Consider the following 26,955-nt stretch of genomic DNA (forward strand, 5'->3'; position numbering starts at 1 on the left):
CCGGACCCGCCAAACAACAATGACGGCTGCAACCAAAAAATAGCCGGGTGTTGTGGCGGGCGCCTGTGGTCCCAGCTACTTGGGAGGTGGAGGCAGGAGACTCACTTGAGCCCAGGAGTTGGAGGTTGCTGTGAGCTGTAATGCCACGGCACTCTGCCCAGGGGGATAGCTTGAGACTGTGTCTCAAAAAAAAAAAAAAAGAATACACAAACTGAAAAAGTTTGAAATGGCAATGACATTGCCTTTTGCCCACCTTATCTAGGTTTTGGAGGAGAGAGTAAGTAATTAAGGGTTAAACTCCAAGGATCAATGCGATAATATGGGGCTGGAGGTACAGGAAGAAACAGGGAAGTTCAGCTTAAAGCAGTGTTTATGAGCTGCCTTCACAGTCCATTACTTCATCCTCTAGTAATTCCTTGATAAAATCATCTGCTCTACTCCATTCAGAAGTACCTAACATTTTTTTTCCATTTTTATTTTATTATTATTATTATTATTTTTTTGGCCGCAGCTGGGTTTGAACCCACCACCTCTGGTATATGGGGCCGGTGCCCTACTCCTTTGAGCCACAGGCACTGCCCAGAAATACCTAACACTTGATGCAATAATCCTACTTCTAGGAATGTAACCCAGGACAGACCTCCCTGCACAAAAATGTTCACTGCACTATCACTCTAGGAAGGTGAAATTTATTCAATAATACAGGTGCATATAAATATATCTGTGGCATAGCTACTTAATGGTCATTAGAAATTTTTATTATGAAGAACATACCTTCTACAAAGTTAAATGGGAAAAGCACACTGCAAAATGATGGGTACTATGTGATTACAACCACACAAAACATACCAAGAAAAAGAGACTAGATGAAAATACATTGAAGTGCTACCAGTTATTGAATTAAAATGGCAGGATAATGGATAATGTTTTTCTTTACTTTTTCAATAGTTCCTTTCTGATGCGCGGATATGTTAACAAAGTCTGGAATTTGCAATTACAGTCTTTTAAGGAAAACTACCGTGCCTATGGGTAGGTCCCTGTATCTTAGGACAAAGATGTATTCTTGGAAGGAATAATACCATCCCCCTCCATACCTCTAAGAAGGCCACAGCTACGTCGTCCTCTTGTAGGAGGTCTCCATACATGGCAGCCCACTGTAGAACCAGGCGGATGACTCGCCTCTTATTGTTGAGGGCATAATCCATTTTTTCTTGTTCTGTACCTTGTGAAGGCTGCGCGTGGTAAGTGCCAAGGGGTCAAGGAAGACAGTTGGCCATTCCACACTCATTTCACGTGTTATTTGCTAAGGCAGGAGTGATAGATCCCAGCTTCAGAAGGTTAGCCTTTTAGATTAATGAATGTCCTCTTTTAGTCCCCAAGAAAAATGTCACATAACATCTCTAGCAAATGCATATGAATGCTTGTTAACTACTGCTGACTTAGACATGACAGACGCCCAAGGCATTATACTTTCACTGGCTGCCCTTGAACTTGGTGTTGGCAAAGATTCTTATGCCTGGCTCTGTTCTCATCCCCATCAGCCTCTGCCTTGCTTTTTGCCTCTCTGGGTAGCAGTGTTTCCTGCTATTGCTTGTCCCTGGGGGCCTTGCTGCTTCTTGCTGATCTCCATAATTCTGCCCACATCTCTATAACCCCCTTCACCATGTGTATTTCAGTTGAGCTTTTCTGAGTGGGCATCTAGTTCTGCCAGGGCCATGAGTGATACAAGGATTGCAGGATGGGCAAGTGAGGCTGGAGGTAGATAAACTCACCCAGTGTTGGGAAGAGGAAAGGCAGTGAGGGATACACTGCTGCTTTTCCACAGATACACTTTTCACACCACACCTTTTCTTCTTGTGTAGAACCACAGCTCACCGCATTGGCTCTTTGTGCATTTATGGCCAGCCACCTTCATTACAAGCCCATTTAGGCTTGGGATGGTGATTATTTGTCTTGTATTCAATACCATGCCCAGCATAGTGATGTGCATCTAGAAATTTTCTTGTCTCATTAATATAATGAATATGTAATTGAGTCCCTCTTCCATGCCAAGATTAAAAGTCCCTGTTCTTGGTTGATGATATTCTTGTATGAATTATAGGAGGGAGTACATAGTAGGCGATCAAGAAACATTTTAGAAGATACCATTCCTTTCTCATTGATTTATAGTTCATATGATAGACAATATGTTCATAAGATAACTTACTCTTTATAACTTGCAAAGTAACTTGCACAAAGTAACTCAGTTAAACTTTACTTCGTAGCCTTGTGATGAAAACGTTCCATTTCTACAAGTGAACAAACTGGCATGAAAGGAGCAGAAATGGCCAGGATTCCATAGTGAGAGTGCAGAGTTGGTTTTGAATCCAAGACTCCTAATTTCAGCTAGTTTTCTTATTACATAACACCTCTTTGCCTCCCAGCTAGCTACAAGACTGGCCATGTCTTGGCTTCCTACCCTGCCTTAAAAACACTGCAGAAACTGCCTGTGGCAGTGCTGTGCTTGAGAACTAAACCAGTAAAGGGCCTTTTCTAAAAGGACTATAAATAAGCATGATCAAGGTGAATGGCAGAACCTTAAAGCAAAGGTTTACTGCATGTAAATGGGTTGCAAAATGGCTTTCATAAATTGAGCACAAGATTCATAAAAAAGAAAATTGCTCAACCTGTATTGCCACAATTCTCTCTGAGCTTACAATAAAAAAAGGAGGAAAGATCACTTCATGTCAAAATTATTTCTTTTCTGATTAACCCTTTGGTCTCTTGCTTGTATGCATTCATAACTCAGTTTTTCTTTCCAAAGAATTACAATGCTGGGTACTAGATTTTATGACTATTTTTTAATGGCATGTAGGAGCATTACCCGACATGTTGTGGGTCCCAAATAAGTAATTTTTGACTAATTAAAAAATATGTAGGATCTAGGTTCAAGTCCTTTCACTGCCACCATCTAGCCATATGATTTTGGACAAATAACTTAGCCACTGGAGACCTCTCTTTACTCAACTGTGAAATGAGGTGAGATAAGATCATTTCCAAATTCTTTCAGCTGCCATGTTTAATAACACAAAGGTAAAGTGGACCCATAGAGAACTATATGGTTAACTAACATAATGAAAATACAATGCTGCTTTTCCACGATGCTCTCTCTTGTTTAGTTTTATGGTAACTTTGGGTTGTTACCTAACCTCATAAGGGAAGGAGACACAGAAGGACCACATGGTTCTGGTATCTCATAAATTCTAGCTCTTAAAAGTCTGTAGGAGAACCCAAAATTATTTACTCAATGGTATTTTAAGCACAATTAAGGACAGGCCATAATAGTTTAAGTGGCCAAACTCATCACTGATACACTGAGTTAATTTCAGAAGAGTCAAAGAATCATAGAATCTGTAAATTTCAGGAGCCTGTTGATTGAATGTCCTTGTATTCCATCATCTTAGAGGTAAGGAAACAGAAGCAGAATGAGATTAAGCAATTTCCCCAAATTATCAGTGGAATTCTTAGGACTAGAACTCAGTTCTCTTATTTCTTTCCCCAGGATGCTTGATACCTTTCTATGCTTTTGTATTCTTTCTGATAATAACACCGATTTCTTTTGTCTAACACATATCATACAGCAGAGTCAGGTGCTAAGAAACTTCTAGTTTGTTGGAAAACAAAAAAATCCATCTAAGAATATAGATCTTGATCTCCGTCTTATCCTCAAAATAGACAAAGGACAAAGCACATGTAGAAAATCAAGAGTTAACTGTTACAACCTTGATAATCTGACAATCAGGGAGGCATAGAACTGCTAATGTCTGAAAGAGACCCTCTCCTCTATGGTTTCAACCAGTCACCTGTCAGTGGCCATGACTAACCAGACATTGTTAAATCTACTGACCATTCACCATCTAACTTGAAGTTTCTTTCAAGGTTGACCCTCTGAAGGTTGAGTATCTCTTATCCAAAATGCTTAGGGCCAGAGGGTTTTGGATTTCAGATTTTTCCAGATTTTGAAATATTTACCAGTCATCATGATTGGTAAATATCATGATTTACCATCATATTTACCAGTTCAGTATGCCTAGTCTGAGAATCCAGAGCCAGAAATGCTCCAATGAGCACTTCCTTTGAGTGCCATGTTGAATCTCAAACAGTTTCAAATTTTGGAGCATTTTGGAGTTCAGGGACATTTAATAGGTAATAACTATTTCTCACCATCAGGGAGCATTAAATCAAAATCCTTAAGAGCAGGAACCATGTCTTAAATTCACTGTGCTCACTACATTTTCTAGGCCAGGACTGGGCATGCAGAAACACAAAAAACTTCAACGTTTGTTGATTGGCTTGTCACCTTAAACAATTGAACCACAATGTTTTAGAATGCTATATATAATGCACTTTTCAGAAAAAAAAATCTTCCAAAAAGTCACAGCTCTTTAAGACTCATTATCTAAATGACCTAAAATTCCATCTTGTCAAGATGTCAAATATAGACGAAAGATATAATCTAAATAAGTTCATAAAAAATTTAGAGTGACTAGGTACACTAAGTCTACATAACTTCAAAAACATCTGGTACACATTTTAAGCAAATCTTTCAATTGGGGGTATTTAATCTATAAGACGGCAAACAGAGTGACTAAATCTTCATTGAATTGAACCACCTCCTTCAGCATCTGAAGGCAGTTTGGATCTATTTTCAGGGAGGTGTTAGGGCTGAAAATCAGAAGAGGTAAAGGCCACAGTGTAGGCTGCATCTTTCTACCTTGCCAACAGCAGGCTTAATATTCCATTGAGTCATTTTCCTCATGCCGGCTCTGCCGTTCAAACACTGTAATTATTTCATATATTTTTACCTAGTTATTATCTTACTCACCACAGGCACCTGTAATTTTTCTGTATTTTTTTTTTTACTGCTCATTTACTTATTCTTAATTCAGCTAATAATGGTTCCTGTATTAAAATTATCACAGGGAAAGTAAGTGAAAACCTCCTAGGATGTAGAGGCAGCAGATTCATTTACAGCCTACAACAGGGAATAAAATATTATGTATACTTTTTGCAGTAAGTACATGCTAATTATGCAGCTATTTATAAAACACTTAACAACATTCAAACTGATACTCTTCAATGTTGTTGTTTTTAAAACCCTGCTTTGCATACAAGATCTCTGCTTGCAGCTGAAAACAAACTTTAGGGGTCATCTGCTCACTGACGAGACCGAGCTTTGGTATAGTCTTTACAATAGGCCATGTTCCTCTTAGAATGGTATAATGATAATAGCAACGTCTATATGAGGCTTCAAGGTTTAGAATATACTTTCACATATATAACCTCATTTGATCTTCATAACTACCTGGTAATGAGGATGGGGCAAGTATAATTATCCCTATTATATAGAAGGAGCTCGGAGAGGTTAAGGATAATTGCAAACTAATATAGCTTGCAAGACCCAGATCTTTCTTTTCTGTTCTTTTTTTTTTCTTTTTTAGTGACAAGGTCTCATTCTGTCATGCATTGGCATGATCATAGCTCACTATAACCTTCAACTACTGGGTTCAAAAAATCCTCCCGAGTAGCAGGGACTACAGGTGCATGCCACCACACCTGGCTAATTTGTATTTGTGTAAAGATGTGAGCTTGCTATGTCGTCTGGGCTGGTCTCAAACTCCTGGCATCAAGCAGTCCTCCTAGCCTTGGACTCGAGGTACTGTGCCTAGGCAAGACACAGGTCTTCTGACTTCAGAACTTCTGCTTTTCCTACTCTAATCTGGGGCTTGCTGTGTTTGTGGAGCAAACATCCAGGTCCCAGGTCTCTTCCTTCCTTGATGATGCAGTATGTTGATGAGAATATAAATTCTGAAATTAGACAACCTAGATTCATGTCCTGGCTTCCCCACTTAAATATCAAGTATGCAATCCTCCATAAATTGACATACTTAAAGCCTTGTTTGGTTATCAGTCAACCCTATAGGATTGTTGTTAAGGATGAGAGATTATACGTGTACAGGTTCAGCCTGCATCACTACATCTGAAACCCAGTAAATACTCCGTAAATCTTAGCTATCATATTATTTCTGGTTCTTCTCTGGAAATCATTTGAAATATTTTCTTTCTTTCTTTCTTTTTTTTTTTTTTTGAGATAGTCTCACTCACCCTTGGTAGAGTGATGTCACAGCTCACAGCAACCTCCAGCTCCTGGGCTTAGGCAATTCTCTTGCCTCAGCCTCCCAAGTAGCTGGGACTACAGGTACCCACCAGAATGCCCAGCTATTTTTTGTTGCGGTTTGGCCAGGGCTGGGTTCGAACCTGCCACCCTTGGTATATAGGGCTGGCACCCTACCCACTGAGCCACAGGTGCCACTCCATTTGAAATATTTTCTTTTTCTTTCTTTTTTTTTTGAGATAGAGCCTCAAGCTGTTGTCCTGAGTAGAGTGCCATGGCATCACAGCTCACAGCAACCTCCAACTCCTGGGCTCAAGTGATTCTCCTGCCTCCTCCTCCCAAGTAGCTGGTGCCCACCACAGGTACCCACCACAACACCCAGCTATTTTTTGGTTGCAGCTGTCATTGTTGTTTGGCAGGCCTGGGCTGGATTCGAACCCACCAGCTGAGGTGTATGTCGCTGGTGCCTTAGCAACTTAATCCCAAATGGTGTGGAGCCATTTGAAATATTTTCAATCGATAGTTTTGGATAAGTGTGGTGGCTCATGCCTGTAATCCTAGCATGTTAGGAGGGTGGACTCAGGAGTTTGAGACCAGCCTGCCTTTACTAAAACTGAAAAACTGAGGCAAGAGAATTACCTGAACCCAAGAGTTTGAGGTTCCTGTGTGTTGTGATGCCACGGCACTCTACCAAGGGCAAAAAAGTGAGACCTTGTCTCAAAAATAAAATAATAATAATAAAATACTTCAATGGATAGTTTTAGAATTTTTTGTAAGACTTGTGGTGCTCCTCCTACCAACACACGCAGTTCTTTTGTTTATGGGTAACTATTGACTTCGAGCTCAGGAGAGTGCTTTCTATGCTATCAATTTCTTTAGGCAGCTCCTATTTTCTTGCTCAGAATATTTTTTCCCATTGATTTTCAGCATTTTCTGTGCTTTTAGAAGTCATTAGTTTTTAGCTCTTCTCTTTTTAACTCTCAAACCAGGGCTTATACTCACAGTAGAGCAGTTAGGACATCACCTAACAGAGCACACTGCCTGGGTTCAAACCTTGTCAAACATTTACTAGCTGTGTAACTTGGGACAAATTATTTAGCTGCTCAGTCTCATTTTCCTCATTGTAAAAAACAGTATTAAAAGAATACGTACTTTGTAGTATAATATAAATATGTAGTGTTGATATGAGGCTGAGAAAATACATGCAAATATTTATAGGATATCTGATAAGATGTTTTCTTCCAAGGAGCACATCCTGCTTGTTTTATCATCAAACCAAGTCTTCTTTATTGGAAATAAACTCTCAAACTATCTATCTTTAGAAGTAAATTGCTCTAATGGTGACATATGGATCAAACACTTCAGAATCAAATGGCCAAATCTGCCTTAAATGTAAGTTTTTCTTAGGAGTCTAAAGAATATTCTTAAAAGCTACTTGGGAGGCTGAGGCAAGAGAATCACCTAAGCCCAAGAATTGGAAGTTGCTGTGAGTTGTGACACCACAGCACTCTACTGAGCACAACAAAGTGAGACTCTGTCTCTTAAAAAAAAAATGAATATTCTGAAAAACTTGGCTTCATCTAAAGAATATAAACCTGATGCTGTTATGAAAATCTTTCATAACATAACATTTTGATAAATGTCCCACTTAGAAAACACAAGTCAACTTACAAAGAGAAAATATCCAGGTCATTTTTACAGAGATATAAATGACAAAGACCTTGCCTTTTCAGGAAGGGAAGATGCTGTGATTCAGCATAGGGATGAAATATACAAAAAGTAGTTTTCACTAAAACATAGTAGCAAATTGATATTGTATTTTTTCTTTTTAGTCAAGAAACTAAACTAATTATTTCTCTGCCCAAAGCATAAAATCTGTGTTGAATACTAAGCCAATGAAGATAAGTGCTAATAAAAAATATGTGACCGAAATTATTGCTATATTTCAATTTCTATAAGTTTAAATATAAGCCATTTATCATCTAAGATTCTTTTGGGAACAGCAAGAATTGATCCTAAACAACAAAGACCTATAGTTGTGGACCTAAGAGAAAATCTATTGGCAGAGCGAGCTTCAGACCTGGTCCAAATGCCAATGATGTCATCACAGACACCATGTTTTTTTCTGGCTGTCCACTCACTTCAGCTTTCTCCTAGGGTGTACTCCCCCCATGGTTGGAGGATAGCTGTTGCTGGCAATTGAGATTATAGGATTCCTGTTCTTTCTCCCAATGCTGAAAAGATTTTTACCCAAAAGCTCAGGAAGCCTCTCTTTGAATTCTATTGGCCAGGGTAGTGTGGGCCACCATTTGAGAACTGGTCCTTGTCAGGGAAAGTCAATTATTACAAGTTGCTAGAGTGACAACTGAGATGGCTGAATGTTGGGAATCAACCACAATTACATTGGTGCTGCACAGAATTCCTCCAAACGTCTCCAGTGCATATAGATTCTTGGGTACTTATTTGACCTCCCCCGCCTTTATTTCTCTCATATCTCAAATGAAATAGAACATACACAAGACCTTTTGGCCTCACATTTGGGGAATGGGTGTCAGAAACATAAATGATGTGAAAATATTCTGAATCAAGGAGTTATCAAAATTGAAAACAGATGTAACTTAGTTGAGATCCCTTACTGAATAGAAGGGCAGCCTATATTTATGAAAACAACAATATGACAGAGTTTAATCATAAAGCACAGAAGTAAGACAACTTGAGAGAGCAATTTGGGAATAAACATTGAAAGCATGAAAATATTACACATTCTTTGCCTACTTCTAGAAATTTAAAGTAAGTAAATTATCATCTATGTGGGAAAAATTAAAGATTTATCTGGAAAGATGTTGATTCAGCCTACTGAGTTTGTTATAGCAAAAAAAGTGGAAATAATCTAAATATCTGATAGGGAGAAGTTAAGCATAAATACCATATTATATTATGATCATTAAAAATGATAATGGGGTGGCGCCTATGGCTCAAAGGAGTAGGGCGCCAACCCCATATGCTGGAGGTGGCAGGTTCAAACCCAGCCCTGGCCAACAACTGCAAAAAAAAAAAAAAAAAGATAATGTATCTTTCTTTAGTTCCTTCCTCTATCTGTTGCCTAGCACTCTAGAAAATATTGTTAATACTCAATAAAAAAAGATGTAGGTTTATTTATATATCAGTTTGAAAAGATATCCACGGCTCGGCGCCTGTGGCTCAAGTTGCTAAGGCGCCAGCCACATACACCTAAGGTGGCAGGCTCAAATCCAGTTTGGGCCCGCCAAATAACAATGACGGTTGCAACCAAAAAATAGCCAGGCGTTGTGGTGGGCACCTGTGGTCCCAGCTACTTGGGAGGCTGAGGCAGGAGAATAGCTTGAGCCCAGGAGTTGGAGGTTGCTGTGAGCTGTGATGCCATGGCACTCTACCCAGGGGGACAGCTTGAGGCTCCATCTCAAAAAAAAAAAGAAAAGAAAAGATATCCACAATACATACCATAAAGTGAAAAAAAGCATATTATCAAAAAGCACATGTAATATGATTTAATGTATATATGTATACATATATATGTATATATATTCTGAAATGTTTTTCATAAAATTATTAATCATGGTGAGTTACCAGATGGATTTTGCTCTATTTTTATAATTAAAATTTTTTTATAATTTTTACAGATGACAAAGCTAACTATATTTAGAAAAACGATATAGGAAAATATTCAATGTAATAAAAATTCACAAAATACTGTTTCATGAAAAAGCATATGAAATTATGTACACTATGACCCCATTCTTGTATTTAAAAGTATACCTATATGTATAGAGAAGAGTCTAGAAGTATACATCCCAAAGTATTAGCAATGGTTATACCTGAGAGATGACAAGGTTATATATATGTGCTTTTAATTTTCCTTTTAAGACTAAAGGGAAATTGAACTGAATTTTAAATGCAGATTTTAAAAGGATTAAAGAAGCTGGAGATGAAAAGTACAGCAATTGAACAAATATGACTTTAAAACTCATTATAAAGCACTTGTATTCATCAGGTCAAATCATGTCCAAAGTGTATTTAATGAATAGAGAGTCTCTCTCATTAGCACATAAAAGGCCTGATATATTAATGTTAAACGGAGTTCTACCATCTTTCTCTCTGCTAAAAGCAAAACTGGAAGAGACATACTTTGTGGATTAAGAACAGAAATAGGTGTCAGAAGCGCAGGGCTCAAATGCGTTCTGTACTAGTAATTACCTTTCTCTGAGTAAATCATAAATTTTCATTATCCTAGTTTATTGATTTGGAAAAAGAACAGTGAAAATACTGACTTCTTCATAGGGCTGCTATAAAAAGCCACAGATGTTAAATACTTTAAAAATACTTACTCAAAGCAACTGACTGATGAAATGTGGTTAAGTATTTTATTAGCCCTATATCCTGTGTTAAAAATGGGATAGACCAAGTGGGGGCCACTTTCTCTTTTTTCTTTGAAGACAGTCTCTGTCAAAGTGTCCAGTGCTTTGCATTTGCCTGACCAGGGTGTCAGCAGTGACCCAACCTAGGGCAACCAGACACTAGTTCCTGAGAATGTGGGAATGAGACAGGGGCCCAGACTGTTCCCACTAGATTTATCCCAATAGTAGAGTCTTTAGTCCTGCCCCTGAGGCCCTGTTTGAGGGCTTGGACTCTTCCAGAATTCCTTCATTTCTCTGAGTTACCCATATGAATTCCTTTATTTCTTATGTCAGTCACAGTTGGTTTATATTACTTACGACCAGAAAAAAATGTAGCTTTCATAAGGAGCCCATATAGCAATAACATCTCCCTGAGGAAAAAGGAACGCTGAACATTGAGTCATTATTGTAACATACTTGACCTTTGGGGATAGAAGCCTTTTCCTTTGCTTAAGGTACAGCCAGATGAGCCCCTGGCCTCCTGGAATACCATTCCCTAGGCATTACAGAATAACATTTCTTGTCCGAGGCTGTTATTGCCAATGGACTAGACTTGTGCTGTCTAATGTGGTAGCCACTAGCTACGTATGGCTTTAAACTTAATGAAAATTAAATAAAACTACAAATCCAGTTCCTTATACTAGATAATTTCAAGCCCAGTGGCTGGTGGGCTCACATAGCTCTAGAACGCTTTTATCATTACACAAAGTTTTCTATTGGACAGTTCTAGACTAGCCCATAGGCTCACAGGACTGACCTTTAGGGACAACCCCTTCACTGGCCTGTGGTGACATCCCTGAGTTCTCCAAGCGAATATGCAGAATAGGTCCCCTTAAGAACCATGGCACATTGGGAAAATCATCAAAACTAAAAATGCACATTTTAAAGGAATGCGTTCAGAAAATCATGGCAAATTTTTAAGATCAATTTAAGTCCTACAAAGTACTTTATTTAGTTTCAACCAATTAGGCCTACTTTTCTTTTAGCCAACTGCATTATGCAATATACCGAGGGTGCCAAAAAATATATACACATGTTAAGAAAGGAAAAAAAAATACTAAAATTGTAATAATATATACCAATAACAAAAGATGCATACAAGTCACACTGAGCACTTCTTGTAATTGTAGAAGTTAAACAGGACTTGAGTATTACAAATTTGAGAAGCTTTTCCTCTCTTAAAATGTGTATGTAATTTTTTGGACCCTTGTGTATTATCAAGACATATTCTTAAATTCTAAAGGTTATAGAATCATTAAAAACTTAAATAAGCTTTGAAAGACAAAAGCTGTGAAGAGAAAAAAAGGACAACCCCCAAACTTAGAACCCTAAGACCTAGATGGCTTGCTTGGGGCTCCACTTCAAGTTTGTGGGAGCTTCAGGGTCCCCAGTTATAAAATAAAGGTAAGAACTAACGCAGATCCTGCAAGGATAAAGTGGAATCAAACTGGGCAATGCTCTTAGCATGGTGCGTGACATATAGACAGTTGATTTGAAATTGAACAATGAAGAGAATCTACGTTCTTAAGAGGCCCAATGTGAAGGGGGTGGTCTGAGGGCACTAGGTAGTATAGATTATACCCAGCCATCCTGGATTCCTCAGTCTACTGAACAAAAAATGAGGACTTGATATCACAAATGTTCATCAGGTGTCCCATGAGTCTATGATTCACTGTCCTGTCTTTCCTCCTCCTCCTCCTCCTCCTCCTCCATGTTACCATTCCCATTTATCCCCACCTGGGCAAGGTGTGGACCTTTCTTCCAGGACCTGCTATTTTGAAAACGGAAGTCAGTTACTTGAATATTTTCAACCAACTCTTGAAAGAGAGTAAACTAAAGAAGGAATAAGACTTGGTTAAAAAAAAAATACAAGCCTCGTGTTTGGGGCTGAGAGTGGTGAAGATGATAAGACTCGGCCTGCTTTACTCTCTCACGCGTCCTCGGATTCGGTTTGCTCAGGCTTATCGGTGTGCTAGCTGTTAGAAAAAATAAGTCTGAACTCCACAGTCGTTTTAGTTTTTCCTTCCAACAAATCTCAAAGGTGTAATAATGATTACCATGTATAGAGTTAAAAGAGCAGAGAGATCCCAAAGGGGTTAATTTTACATGAGAATAACTGGCTAGGAGCCAGAAAGAATCTAATCTATGTAAGTCTCATTAAGCTGTCATGACTTGGGAAGATAGTTTCCAGACAAATAAACACCCAAATCTCACTCTTGCAGCTCTCTCTGAGTAATGCATTCACCTCAAATCTCCTATCCTCACGCTTTCTGTGGACTTCAAAAAGAATTATAGGTAAACAAGAAAATGAGAATCAGGGAGGGTTATTATAATCCTGAAAAAGAAAAACATTTAAATGTTGAATTGCTTTAAAAAAAAAAAAAAAAAAGAGGGGGCATTCTCTTTTAAGATACAGTAGACCTGTCAAACTTTTTAACCTGATCACCCAAGAGACTGTAACAAACTGGTCAACATACGGAGGTGGTCGGCATAAGGAACTTCCACTGAGCACGCGTAATGCGTCCAGTCTATGAAAATTAGGTGAAGGGACAAGGGGAAACTTGCCCTTTCCCTTGAAGGGTCGCTGAATGATCAACTCACAGTTAAGGCAGAGCAAGAGAAGAAAAAGGGTTTGTTTGCCATGCATGAGGGGAGAAATCACAGAGTGATAATACAATTTTCTAAAGGAGTTCAGATATCTTTATATGGGACTTATAGAGGGTAGGAGGGAAATTGAGCAGCACAGGACTTAAACAGTTGCTGGGGGGAGTTGCCAGGGAGCATGAAACAGATAGGAGAGAAATAGACTGATTGGTAGAGACAAGTATTTATGCCCAAAATGATTTGATCCAGGTTCACCTACATTCCTGACCCTCAATCCTTAAATATTTTGAGATAACAGGAAAGAGGAAGGGGAGTCAGTGGTCCCCGTTATCCTCTGAACAGACCAGTCCAGTTTACGTAGATAGAGGGAAGCCCTCCTCCTTCAGCACTTCTTGACCTCAGATGACCTTCAATTCAAAATATTCTTTATACCAGGGAGTTATGTTTTGGGGTGAAATTTCCTTAGCTCCTTCATTGTCAACTTAAGGAGACGGTCAATGTAAGGAACTGGTCACTATGGAGGTTCTACTGTATTAACTGCTCAAAAGGGTCAAACTGTTTGGGAACCTAAATTTTTGTTGCCTTAAAAATATGGCAGAATTTAAAACTATACTTTCCCATGCTCTCCAAAGTTGAGGGTGAAATTCATTAATAATATTCCCTTCTTTTACTCAACTCCATTCTTCTGAATGCCTGTGCTGCACCAGAGACCAACATCAGCAGGTCCATTGCATACACCATTGAAAGGGACATAAAACAAACTCATGTCTGAAGGCACCGTCAAAAGCATTTCAGGTTCGTATCTTTGTTTTAAGTCAATGTGATAATGATAGAAAAAAAGCAACATAGAAAGAAATTTCAGCTTCTTAGCAAACTGCTTAATACTACAGCTCAGAAGAATACAAGCAGACCACACTCCATCCTGCCAGGTAGTATGACAGAGGTACACAGTCTGTCTCGCCAGTAAGGGAACCATCCCTGCAACAATCCAGGATTCTTCTCCATAAGCTTCTCTACTGTACTTCCCAAGTATATGTATAGTTCCTGCCAGTATCACCTTTCAGAGGTGACCTGATTCATACTTCTCTGCAGTGGCATTAAGAAGGAAATCCTTAAGCCTATGCCAGGGAAGGATAGAGTCTACACAGGGGGAAACTGCTGGCATTTCCCCGTCTGGTGAGAATGGGAAACACAGACCCACCTGGGCTGTGACTTACCTTTAGAAGCTGAGAGGAGGGAATGGCCGTGTACAGGAAGGGTGTCTCTAAGAGAATAGAGACTTATCACAACAAAAGGATATTGGGCCATTAGGGCTGGGCAAAGCTGGGTATTTGGCATAAAAACACAGTGCATCATAACGAAGTCATTTAAAACAGAATCTGGAGGGGAGATAAAAGCAGAAAAATAATTAGATTCTTGGGGGAAATCTTTAGGAAAGCAAGAGTATTTATTTACTTGCTCTTGGCCATTGGTTCTTATAGTTGGTTTGGGTATGATTTGACTGTATGTAGATATACTTTGTATGAAAATAATGATATTGACAGAGCTTAAGGTAAAAAGTCAATTTCTTAGGATGATGGACAAAAAGTATATTTTAAAAACAGACTTGTCTAAATGGCAATAGATACCTTAGTTGCAAAGAAACTTATTTTATTTTTTAATTAATTAATTAATTTATTTTTTGGGGACAGAGTCTCACTTTCTTGCTCCTAGTTAGAGTACCACAGTGTCATAGCTCACAGCAACCTCAAACTCTTGGGCTCAAGTGGTCCTTTTGCCTCAGCTTCCCAAGTAACTGGAACGATAAGTGACCATTATAATGCCCCAGCTATTTTTTACAGAAGGGGTCTCGCTCTTGCTCAGACTGGTCTCGAACTTGTGGGCTCAAGTGATCCACCTGCCTCGGCCTCCTAGATTGCTAGGATTACAGGCATGAGCCACCATGCCCAGCCCAGAGAAATTAAAAATACACATATCTATATAATTGAAGAGTCATACATAGGCAGTACTACACATGCAGAATGAAGGCCTGGTCATTTCTTTGTCTATCTTATATGATGTTTACTTTTTTCAATATATTTTTTCCTTTATCTCTTTTTTATCTCCTATTTCCAGAAGAATCAATGAAAGGTGAGAGGACAATAAAATTATGGAAAAAGGAGATGGTAGGTAAGAGAACTGGCGAGGGGAAAAAAGCAACAAAAAAGAAACAAGCGCTGTGAGCAGCAACCAGCGGAAAACAAAAGCCATTGGGAGATTAAAATGGTGACTGCCCTATCTTTGAATGTTTTTGTCGGCAGAAGCAGGGTGATGGCAAGGGAAATAGGGCAGGTCCCAGAGACACAGCTGATTTGCTTTGTCATTGAATTTCATGCTACTGCTTCATTGCAAAGACGGTGCTGCCCAGCCAGCCTGCATGGAAGAGCAGGTGAAAACAAGCCCAGAAGCCTCAGAACTGTGCCCATAGAAACCTGGGACTCAAGATGCCATGACAATTGGCAGCCAACAAACGAACTACATTGGCTGCGATCATGAAACTCATGTAAATTTTAAAATGGAAAATTCATGAGAGATAGTTAAACCTTAACTCTGTATCTCAGATTTTCCGAGTCCATGTTTTTAATGAATTTGTGCTGGTGAAGTTTGGCTCGGTGACTAAGGGTCATTTAAACCAAATGACTATGTGTGATCCCATACTATCATAATTCAGCATCACCAGACCCTTCAGTCCCATTGTACTAAACTGGAAAAGCGGAAAAGGAACCAGATTGAAACTGCATGCAACTTTTTAAGCACAAAAGAACTTCATTTGAGTTTAATTTCTAGAGTCACCTTGATATATTTTATAAATTCTCTGGAGATGTGGAAAGTTATGCTTGCTTATATGCCACTCGGAAAGCTGTGCTATATAGTAGTTTGACTTCTGATAAAGCAAAGATTTGATGAGGGGCACAGAGGCTGGGGAGGTGGTCACCCTGCGTGGTCACCCTCTGGCACTCACATTTCCATGTGGCTTCCCTGCTCTTTGCTCATGTGCGGCAACTCCCTGTTACTTCCTACTGGAAAATGATATCCCAGGTCCCTCTCAGGTCATGAAAGTAAAAGTCTGGGAAACTAGGAGTCTTCGGTAGAAACATAGATGTTTTGGTAAATTAAGAAAACACGTTGTCAAATTCAGCAGTGTAATAGTTTCTATGATATAAATAGATTCCACTGCACTCCGAGATTTCTCACTGAATTGTAAATCCATAAATGACCAAAAAGGTCTCCCATGCCACTGTATCCACAAATATCATGGACCTGGTCTAGGATTATTTTTAGTATCTTGGATAGTAGGGAGGTACACTTGTATTTCCAATTTATTTAGAAAGATACTAATTTGGTCTCTTTCTCCAAGCCATGAATGTTACACGTGCAATAGGGAATCAGAAAGACCTCAGGGAATGAAGTTCAATATTAAATTATAATGTTAGCCTAGTCTCTAACATCAAAAATGCAAGGGTCTGAGACATCCCACATGCCAGCCTTCAAATACACTGATTTCTAGGCTTCGGTGTTTTAATTTAAGAAACAATGATTAGTCAGTCCCTGTCTCTTTCCAAGGCAACTTTGAGAGGAAAGATGTATTTGCCCTTCATGGGGAGTAAAGATTCTAAAGGCCTTTTCTTAGATGGCATAGTCTCTAATCTTCCCTTTGAGATAATCTTCACATCAGGGAAGATGAGGCTTCTTGCCTTATGCAAGCAGAGAGGAAAAAGTCAGCTGCATTTTTCCTGACTTATGATCCTGGAAATTTGGTTTATTTGAGGCAACGTATGGCCCTTGGGAACAGTCCCCTCCTAACTGGTTCTTCAAGGGTTTCTTCATCCTAAATATGGAGCAACCTTGCTCCAGAAAGCTCTTATCACATTCCCCTTGCTCAGACAGCCATCTTCAACCAATCCCTAGTACTCAGCTTTACTCTAAGACCCTCCAAGGTCTGTACCCCAAATTTTTAGACCTGACCTTCTTTTCCTACTTAGGTATAGGGTGGTCTAGCAAAACCCAGACCGTTTGTTCTCCTTGCCTGTGTGTAGGTCAGCACTAATGTCATCCCTCAGTATGGAAGGCTTTGTCCCCATCTCTAGTCACTGGTTACTAGCCTTCCTTCAGGGCTGCTTGAGAAGCTATACTTTCCAGTTCCCTTGGTCAGGCAGTGCCCCTAAAGCAGTAACCCCATTCAGCCTCCTATCAAGCTACTTGCACACTCTGTTATGTCTTCTAGCAGTCTATTAGTTTCCTGAGGGGAGGAGAGTGATTCCTTGTTCACTAGTTCAAAACATTCAGCTTAGCTCCTGCCCAAAAAGATACTCAGCAAATAATAAGCTCCAGCCAGGAGCCAGGAATCCTGGTTATTATATCTATTATTCCCTAATTAATCTGCTACATAAAAAATACTCAGGTTTTTTATAAAAGTTTTATAAAAGTTATAAAAATTTTATGAAATTTATAAAAGTAGAATGAGGACATAAAATGAGAAGTTAATAGTAAAATACTTTTGGGAGGTATCTCATGATAAAAACAACATCTTTGGCTCAGTGCCTGTGGCTCAAGTGGCTAAGGCGCTAGCCACATAGACCTAAGCTGGTGGGTTCGAATCCAGCCCGGGCCTACCAAAACAACAATGATAGCTGCAACCAAAAAATAGCCAGGCATTGTGGTGGGCACCTGTGGTCCCAGCCATGTGGGAGGCTGAGGCAGGAGACTCGCTTGAGCCCAGGAGTTGGAGGTTGTTGTGAGCTGTGATGCCATGGCACTCTACCCAGGGGGATAGCTTGAGGCTCTGTCTCAAAAAAAAAAAAAAATCTTCACCTTCAGTGTACTGCGCAGGCCATTGATGGAAATAGATTCTGAACTACCAGTACATTTTTGAGAGAAATCTCTGAACTTTTAATAAGAAATGTTTTCCTATGGAGCTCAGTGTACTGAAAATGTTGACCCATCACATTATTCTGAAAGAGAGGCTGGTAACTCTAGATTCTTTTTTTAGAGTTGAACGTGGGCTGTTAAAAAGTCACATACAGGATGGTAACCAAAGTATAGTTCACTAGTGGGATTTGTTTTAGTCACCCTCAAATATTCAGTGTTTAGGTGATAAAACTCCTTTACTATAAGAAGGTGCTATGTATTAAAATTTATCCCCCAAAAAAGACAGGTTGAAGAACTAACTTCCTGCACCTTAGAACATGACCTTACTTAAAAATAGGGTCTTTGAAGATATGGTCGAGGTAGGTGAGCTTATCACTATGGGCCCTAATTGAATATGACTGGGGTCTTAAAAATGGGGGTGAATTTGGACGCACAGACAGACATGCATAGAGGGAAGATGTGAAGAGTCAAGGGGACGTCACCATGAACATGAAGGCAGAGATTGGGGTGATGCACCCACAAGCCAAAGAGTACCCCAAATAGGCCCCAAACCACATAAGATGGGAGAGAGGCCTGAATAGATTCTCTGTCACAGCCCTCAGAAGGCTACCATCACCTTCATCTTGGCCTTCTAGCCTTTTACTGGGAGACAATAAAATTCTGTTGTTTGAGCTACCCAGTTTGTGGTACATTTTTATGGCAGGCCTAGCAAACCAAGACAGGTGGGGTTTAGGTACACCAGGGCAGAGAACCATCTTGCTCCCAGTTGGCACAGAGCTATGCCTTTTACTATGTGTATAGGCAGCTTCAAATCCTTTATGGGAACAGGTAGGATTTAAATGATAAATCCAGTAGATACCTACAGAAGGTGGATTTGAATAACAACCTAAGAAATGCCTATGGTAGATTACTCATATGTGTGGGAAAGAGACTGAGTCATCTACGGAAGAGCCGGGAGTGGAGAGGGCAGGGGAGAGTCAGAAAGGCTGTGCACTCTCTGGCCACACAGGGATGCTTTTCACATATCAACATGCACAGCTCTCTCCTAAAATTGCCTAGGCTTACACACAGAGAAGGAATTCAGGATTTTTTGAAAACAATTCCACGCATGGGTTTAATGGACATACAAGATACACAGGTCCTACGTGTATACCTGTTGCTTCATTTAAAGCTGGCTCAAGGCGTATTGTTTCTAGAAAATGCTCTAAAATTTTTTCAGGTGTTCCTGACATCACAGTATACCTGGATAAGAAACAAAATGCCATTAGTTTTTCAAAGGTAGGCTAATCATTAACAATGAAACCTTTTTATTTATCTAAGTATTCATTTTTTCTTAAGATCCCAGGGAACCATATATACTCTTCACGGTACAGGAGATCATGAACCTTGCCAAAATCACGCAAGAAGACAATGGAAAAACCACAAGGTGCAGCAGTTACTAGAACGTCGTTCTTTTTCCCTACAAGGAAATAAAGTAGACTTCTTGGAAAGCAGCGTTAGCAGGCTGGGAACTGAGGAACTTCAGCCTTTTTCTGAAGGGAAATAAAAAGGAACATGTAGAACTCAGCTAGGTCATCCATATATGGGTTACTCATAGCAAAATTTCAGTTCCACAGTCGATTCCCCTGTCTATTTCTGGAATGCTCTGTCTTTCCCAACTGTATGCTGGTCTGTGCTCTGGAAATGCAGCTAATAATAAAACAAAATAAAAGAGAACAAGACCCCAACCACCAATGATGAAAAGAATCAACCCCAGCAACTTTATGGATAGGGAATACATCAGCAGTAGAAAATCCCTATAATTTTCTTCAATGTCAGATATAGATTATTGGAGGGGGCATTAGCTATTATTTCAGAAGATCCACTGATTATATTCATCACTCAATGTGGGGGGGGGTTTAAAAATTGAACGTGGGTCGTTCCAAAGTCATAGTCAAGATAAGGACTAAGCAGTAAGGGAAAGCTGTAGGCAAAATGCGTTAAGAAGATCTGGGTGCTTCTCTCCTGAAACTCAGACTTTGCTTTCCTGCTTGGCATTTCACTTCAAGCAAAATGACAGGGAAGAAAGACAACAATGAGAACAAAACTGTCTACTGTTCAGAAAGCAGCGAGGATGCTCTCTTTGCTCCCCACTGACACCCTTTCCTTGCCGGTTTGAGACCTTCAAGGAGGTGAATAGAGATACCGAGAACATCTCTGATGTACTATCATTACTACGCCTCAGGGCCCTAACCTACTGCCTGAGGGGGTGTAGAAGAGACCCCGTGGTGTGAAAATGGACTGTGAGGGCCGCCCCTCTGCTAGAGTGACAGACTGAATGAAGCTGCTAACTTGGTCTGAAAGGTGGCAGTTACGGAAAACTGTTCTGGGAGTGTAAGCACAGGACAGAGGGAAGTCAAAGTGTTAAGTCTTTGAGGAAACCTGGCTTTAAAACCTGGCGGGGGGTGGGGGGAATAAAAAAATACTCTGCTTTTATCTCAAAAGTATGACCCCTTCTCAAAATAAATCAGGTAGAAGACAATGGCTGTTCTTCCTGTAAGCAATGGATATTTGAGGAAAAGAAAGGGCACCTCTATAAATGACTTTCAACACGTAACATGGCTCAGTTCACTCAGTAATCCCCGAAATACACGATTCATTGATAACACTTGCCAGATAAACCAGAAGAGGAGCAGCATCTGGCCACATTCCCCAGGAAATGGGGTGAGAGGGGGCATTCAACCTCTGCTGGGTCTTTACTATGCCCTGAACAGCCAGGTGGGCACTGAACAGGGTGGTCGTGTTCGGTCCCGCTAGTTAAGCCTTATTCATTCTGCAGATGGAGAAACTGCTCAGCACAGGGGGGGCTCCTCAGGTCTCAGAGTTAGTAAACTCTGACACCCGTCACGGACCAGGTTTGTCTGGCTTCAGAAAACCAGCAGGTGGCTCCTGGCGCTTTCCTGTGTGTACGTGAGATGCCCGGGATGAACACCAGGTCTCGTTAACTGGAGCTCTTTCTGAACTGGAAGTTCTCCGTGTAATTGAAAACTTTCCTCTAAAGAGGGCTTTTTCGTTTGCTCGTTTCTGAAAATGAGTTCTGCTGAAATAAGAGTATAAATGCATAACGTGAAAACTGAGTGGGAGAAAACTTCAAATGGCATTGGTGCCTGCTGCTCGTAGCTGAAGCACTGTGGCAAGCTACGTGACCGAGAGAGATGTCGACATCAAATGTGTTCCTTGTCAAAAGGTGAATTCTGGTAAAATGAACGTTGGCTTCTCCTTCTGGTATTCTTTGTTTGGCTATCTCTTAGCTAGGGTATTATGGCTTATCAAAAAAAAATCAAAAACTAAAGAGCAGGGCAGCAGGCCTGGCACTTTATCCAGAGGAGGCAGCCTTTCCAGTTCTGCCCATCCGGCCACCGCAGTCCCCAGAGGAGCTTTCTTTTATTCCCGCCTTCTCATGGTGCAGCTGCCGCAGCTGCCTCACCCCATCTCAGCTCCACAGAAGGCTGGTAGGGGCTGATATTTCCTGGGGTAGGGAGCTCCGGAGAGGGAGGGTCAGGAGCCTCTGGTCAGACACAGCCCTCTCTGATATTGAGGCTCTGGGTCTGGCTGAAACATGATGATATGATGGCTTTATGTCATGCGGGCCCCTGACAGACAGCTACTACTTAACTCTGTTTGATTGAGGTCCAGACCACCTGAAGCCCAGCAAGCACGCCTCCTTTCAGTTCATTGCAGAAGGAGCTACTTGAGTCCAAGTTACAAACGAACCTTAATGGCTTACGTTACATAAGCTATGAGGTTTTAAACTTGTAACAGAAAAGCTTCTCCCACCCTAAACCTGCAAATGAGGACACTTCTGTCTGCGCGTGGAACGGAAAAGGGTCAGGGAGGGCACCTGAAAGAGACTATCTTCTTGCAACAAGATGGAGTTGAACAATGAGAAAACAGTAAGAAAAAAGTGACTTGCTCAGAAAACAGGAATAGTCCTTTCAAATTCTTACTTTCTTACACAGAGCACAAAGATAACCAAATGGTAAATGTCTGATAACCAAAACTATGAGTGTATAATATCTATCATGAGAAATGCTGTCTTACTATTGATTTTTTTTTTTTTTGCAGTTTTTGGCCGGGGCTGGGTTTGAACCCACCACCTCTGGCATATGGGGCCGGCACCCTACTCCTTTGAGCCTCTGCTATTGATATTTTTACATCACACTCAGAGTTGAGAGGTTTGGGCAGAGTCCAACAGTTTTGAAAGTTTAAAAGGTATATATAAACTATTCTGGATTTCTAGGGAAAACATGAATTGGAAAAGTAACATTACTAGCAGAACCAACATGGTGACCCTCTTTGAACTTAAAAAGGACAATTTCTGAGAAGAGGCCCTAGACTTGTAGGGGTGTCCAACCTATGGCCTGTGGGCCACATGTGGATGATCTGAGGATGGTTTTGCTTATTGGAGGTATTGGAGAGCTCAAAAAGTATGCACAGACTTTTTTTATTTGTTCATCAGCTTTTGTTAGTATTTACATATACAATGTGTGGCCCAACTCTCACTCTTCCAATTTGCAATGGAGACAATAAAAGGTTGGACACCCCTGCCTAGAGCTTCATAAATTTTAAGTCCATCCACAGATAATGTTGATGCCATGTTAAGAAAGTTGTCTAGAATACTGGCTCAAAATTCATTCTCATGGGCCGCCCCTTTCAACCAATTCCATCTCATTTGAGAAAGTGCAACATGGAAGATGATCCTTTGAGAGAGTAGTTTTTCATTTTTTCAGGGAAATCACTTTGCCCGGTGCCTTATTTTAAACTCGCTGATATTTCTTTCGTGGTTTTACTGCAAATAAGCAGGAGTTTTGAATTATATAAGAAATTTAGATTAGACTACAGGATACAAGTTAGGAGCGATAATGGAAAATCAGGCACAGGCCTAAATTAAATTTAATACACATGGTCTCTCATTTATTATACACTTTAGTTTGATGTCCTAAGAAACCTATATTTGAAGTACACCCTGAATGGAAGATATTACGACAAACACATGCTTTGATCATTACCCAGTGATGTGAAGGGGTGAAGCAAGAGGACCCCCAGGAGACCTCCAGACCAAATGTCCAGACTAAGAAGAATTCTCAAGGCTTACGTTTTCAAGGCTTACATGTTCAGTTAGCATCTTTTCCTGAGACATCTGAAGCATTCTTAAAGAATGCAGGTTCAGCCTCTAAAGTGGTCTAGTTATTTGTACGGGCACCACAGTAAAACATTGGGACAGCCCCACACTTCACATAAAAAAAGCATTTTCATTCTCATCCTCCTTGGTGGGCTGGGAGGACAACTGTTAAAATACATTTTTAAGAATGGACAGTAGTAAAATATACAGCAATAAAGAATTTTTTGTAAGTGAAAAGTAGTTTTTGATACCGTCCTTTTATGTCAGATTTTTTGAAAGATACTGGTTCACAGCATTTACTACATAATACTGAGGATACAGGTTTTATATACCATATTTTGCTGTGGTAAGGAAGAAGGAGTCACAGGCGAGAAAGTTAGTCAAGCTAGACTTGAATATGTATTCTATAATCGTAAGCTTTGACACCTTGGGCCAGTAACTTTCTTTTCTGATCCGAAATTTCTCCATCTTTTTAAAAGGGGTTGGAATATATATCATTAGGATTCGATAACATCTGCAAAATATACTATGGTTATTTGATAATACATTTTTCCTGCCCTCTTTGAAAATATATTGATTCATCCAGATGAAAATGTCTGAGCCTTAGGCTTTGAGTCCAAACAATAACAATTCATCAGTTCCAGTGAATGTTCTGATAAAGGGAACACTCCACTTATTTGTCAAACAAAGGAAAATTACTTGAGATGCATTTGCTTTCAACATATTATTTAGTGACATTTCTTTAGTTACAGAATTGGTGTTTTTATTCAAGTATGATTGAAAATTAATCTCTATTTAAAAAACCAGATTTTGCAATTTTCTGTAATTTCTTAGAGCCACTTTTCCTATTCTTCCGTCATACCACTCAGATGTTGGCACATTTGATGAAAAAATCTTACACAGGAAGTTGCAGCAAAAGCTGGAACTCAACATACCTGTAATGAATAAGACTTATATTAAGAAAGTGACCTGGGAAATGTGAAGACAATGCCCTTTGCCATTAGCAGAAATAAGAACAAATAAGGCCAAATGGATGCTTCTGGGCTGCAATCAACAAATTGTTTTATATTTGAAATCTGGGTTCCATTCAGACACTCATTCTGATAACAAGATGAAAACACTTCACGAGAAACCCCACATATGAAATTCAAATACCAAGGTTCTCATCACCTCAGGGCTACACATCCTGTGGGCTGTGTGAGCTGCCTGGTGTCCCCATTCCCATTGTCCCCTCACGAGCTTTCTGTTACAAAGCTATTACCGTTGAACGCGGTGTACGGAGACTGGTTTTTAGAGTAGGGGAATATTCTCTCCAGAATTACTCCAGGCTGCACCAAGTTCAATGCAGTGCCAGAAATGGATACATTATACTCCACAAGATGTGTGATTAGTCAATAGAAAGAAAAAAAGTCATATACACTCCCGTCTTCCACAAAAAAGAACATGCTATTGTGGAAATGATGATACCATGTGAAAAGGTTAATCATAGTCTGGCAATTACAGTGTTAGATGCAAACATACTTTTGCTGAGGCTGTGAGTTTCCTTGATTAGAAGCTCTGTTCCCTGCTGGGACCTTCTCCAGCACCAAGACATCTTGGTCATGTTCTTTAAGTCTGACTGTATTCGCCTCAACATCCTGCAAATACAAATTACACCACATACAGATGCTGCCATTTACTCAGACAATGAAAAAAATTTAAAGTGCTTCAGAAACTCATTTGGTGCTTGTGATGCTAATTGTTGCGTCTACAAATTAAGTCATTTTCAAAGTCAAGGGCTGGAACGGTCAGAGAGAGGACCAGATGAGGTTTGAGGCATGTGTTTTTAAAATCAGCTTTCATCCCGGCTTCAGAAAAACAGCAGAGTAGAAAGTAGTGCGGTTATGCTCTGAGCACCCTGGGAAAGAGGACGGCTCGGGTACAGCGGGAAGGTGAGGGAGCAAAGGCATTTATTCTTTAAAAAAATATGTGGTAAATAGTACTCAGCCGCAGCAGAGTTCTTTTTTCTTTTGAGTATATTTAGTTTCTTTAGGAGTGGAGCACCTTTCTTTCTAATCAAAAGACTTTTAAAAAAATCTCTTTGAAATGTGCTAAGAACTCTTTTCAGCTATTTTAAGTGATTTTATACATTACATCAATGATAATGGTCCTCGTCTGATTCTCCCAAAGAAGTTTTTGGCTGAGTGCGAACTCCTCATGTGTGAAAGGAGTCAAAAAGGCAGTAGAGTTTACCTCCAAACCTCAGTGTCATTTTCAATAATTAATTAAAAAATGGAATGCGCTTTCTCTCAACATTTAGTCCCCATTTTAAAGAGATGTCAGATAGGAATGAAGTCAAATTCCATGTGGTATTTTTTTTTATATCTTTCAATGGTATAAACTGTAATTTAACTTTCTTTACACTAAAACAATATATTTCTAATTGAAACTTTCTTGTCGGAAATTTTTCCACCATAGCCAAATGCTTAAGGGTGTATAGGGACAGATGTCTATACACAATGACAGGGGAGTGACATTGTGAATCATCGTTCAATAATGGAAATGCACCAGAAAGCACAAAAGCTACATTTGAGACCTCAGGATGGGCTAGAGAAAGATGGAGAGTTACAGAAGAGAGAGAAGAAAGTCTGTTCTGTGCATCAGTAGGAGAGGAAAGAGGGCAGGGCAGGCCCTCAGCAGAAGGCCCTTCTAGGGGAAGTCCAGCTAGGGTGAGAAGGACCACAGGTCACCCAAGAGGCCAGGAGGGATGAGACATTCTCATCACTGCCAGCAGTCCATAGTCAGGCCCCAAGCAAATGAAACTGGGTCATCCTTTCCAAGGGAGCAGGGACTGCACGTGGGGAGAGACCAGGGACCATCTTGTCTAAACATCACCCACTCTCACAACTCCTGTCACAAACTCAGAGTAGGCGCATCTTCAGAGGCAACTTTTAAGTGCAGTTGGCACAATTCCCTACTTGCCAGTGCCTGAAATTCCTTTAGCTTGAAACAATTTGAGATAAAGCTCTTGAAGGTGGCAAGGCTTGGCTTGCACTAAACTGTAGCCACTCAATAAATCAAGAGAGTATGTGATGATAGGAGAAAGGTTTTGATTTTGGAAGAGGTAGGAGGTGGAGACTCGGGAGATCTAGGTTAGAGAAAGATGGGGGGCTAGGGTGCTGCCACTGTGCTGCAGGGCGGGTTGAGGAAGGACACAAAGGGGGGTGCCCAGGGTGTCAAAGAGAAACTTCTCAGACTGTGACATTTTGCCAAGGCAGATGCTCATGGCCCAGCACAGTTGTGTGCAGAGAGATTTGGTCCAGCATAACCTTCTACATTTGCAGCTTTACTGGAGTAAAAACCTCTGGATGCCAGAATACACACCAGCTCATTGAACACATCAGGTTTGTAACAGAGGCCCTTTGCTCCTAGAGCACTCATTCATCATGGGACTGTTCCATCGACGCTAGGTACAATCTGTTCATTGGGAAAGGGAAAAATCGGATGTCCCCAAACCGAACTTTGCTTTGGACTCACCCTCAGGATCCGGTTGAAATCCTCTTTGTCTACTCTTAAGAAGTGGCAATTATCTTCTCGCAAGACGATAGAGGCAGCTCGTGGGGCGTCATTCACTAGTGCTAACTTGCCAAAGTCATCTCCTTCATGCAGGGTGCAGACCACACCCTGGGAAGAGTAGAGCATTCAGATGAAAATGG

The 26,955-nt window shown here is 40.2% G+C and overlaps 1 protein-coding gene across 3 annotated transcripts in view; it reads right to left on the reverse strand.

The window, feature by feature from the left end:
- RAPGEF4 (Rap guanine nucleotide exchange factor 4) overlaps positions 1–26,955 on the reverse strand; it is a 226,153-nt gene that overhangs the window by 36,885 nt on the left and 162,313 nt on the right. For all 3 annotated transcript variants that reach the window (XM_012806203.2, XM_023514143.1, XM_023514144.1), the window contains 5 exons: positions 26,777–26,923; positions 24,782–24,897; positions 19,253–19,341; positions 14,492–14,570; positions 1,095–1,245 (listed from right to left, as the gene is read on the reverse strand). In XM_012806203.2, the coding sequence (XP_012661657.1) occupies positions 1,095–1,245; positions 14,492–14,570; positions 19,253–19,341; positions 24,782–24,897; positions 26,777–26,923 (582 nt within the window). The remainder of the gene's footprint in view (positions 1–1,094; positions 1,246–14,491; positions 14,571–19,252; positions 19,342–24,781; positions 24,898–26,776; positions 26,924–26,955) is intronic.

This window comes from Otolemur garnettii, unplaced genomic scaffold (genome assembly GCF_000181295.1).
Source record: "Otolemur garnettii isolate 467f Iridium unplaced genomic scaffold, OtoGar3 scaffold00048, whole genome shotgun sequence".
In the NCBI taxonomy this organism is placed as follows: domain Eukaryota; kingdom Metazoa; phylum Chordata; class Mammalia; order Primates; family Galagidae; genus Otolemur; species Otolemur garnettii.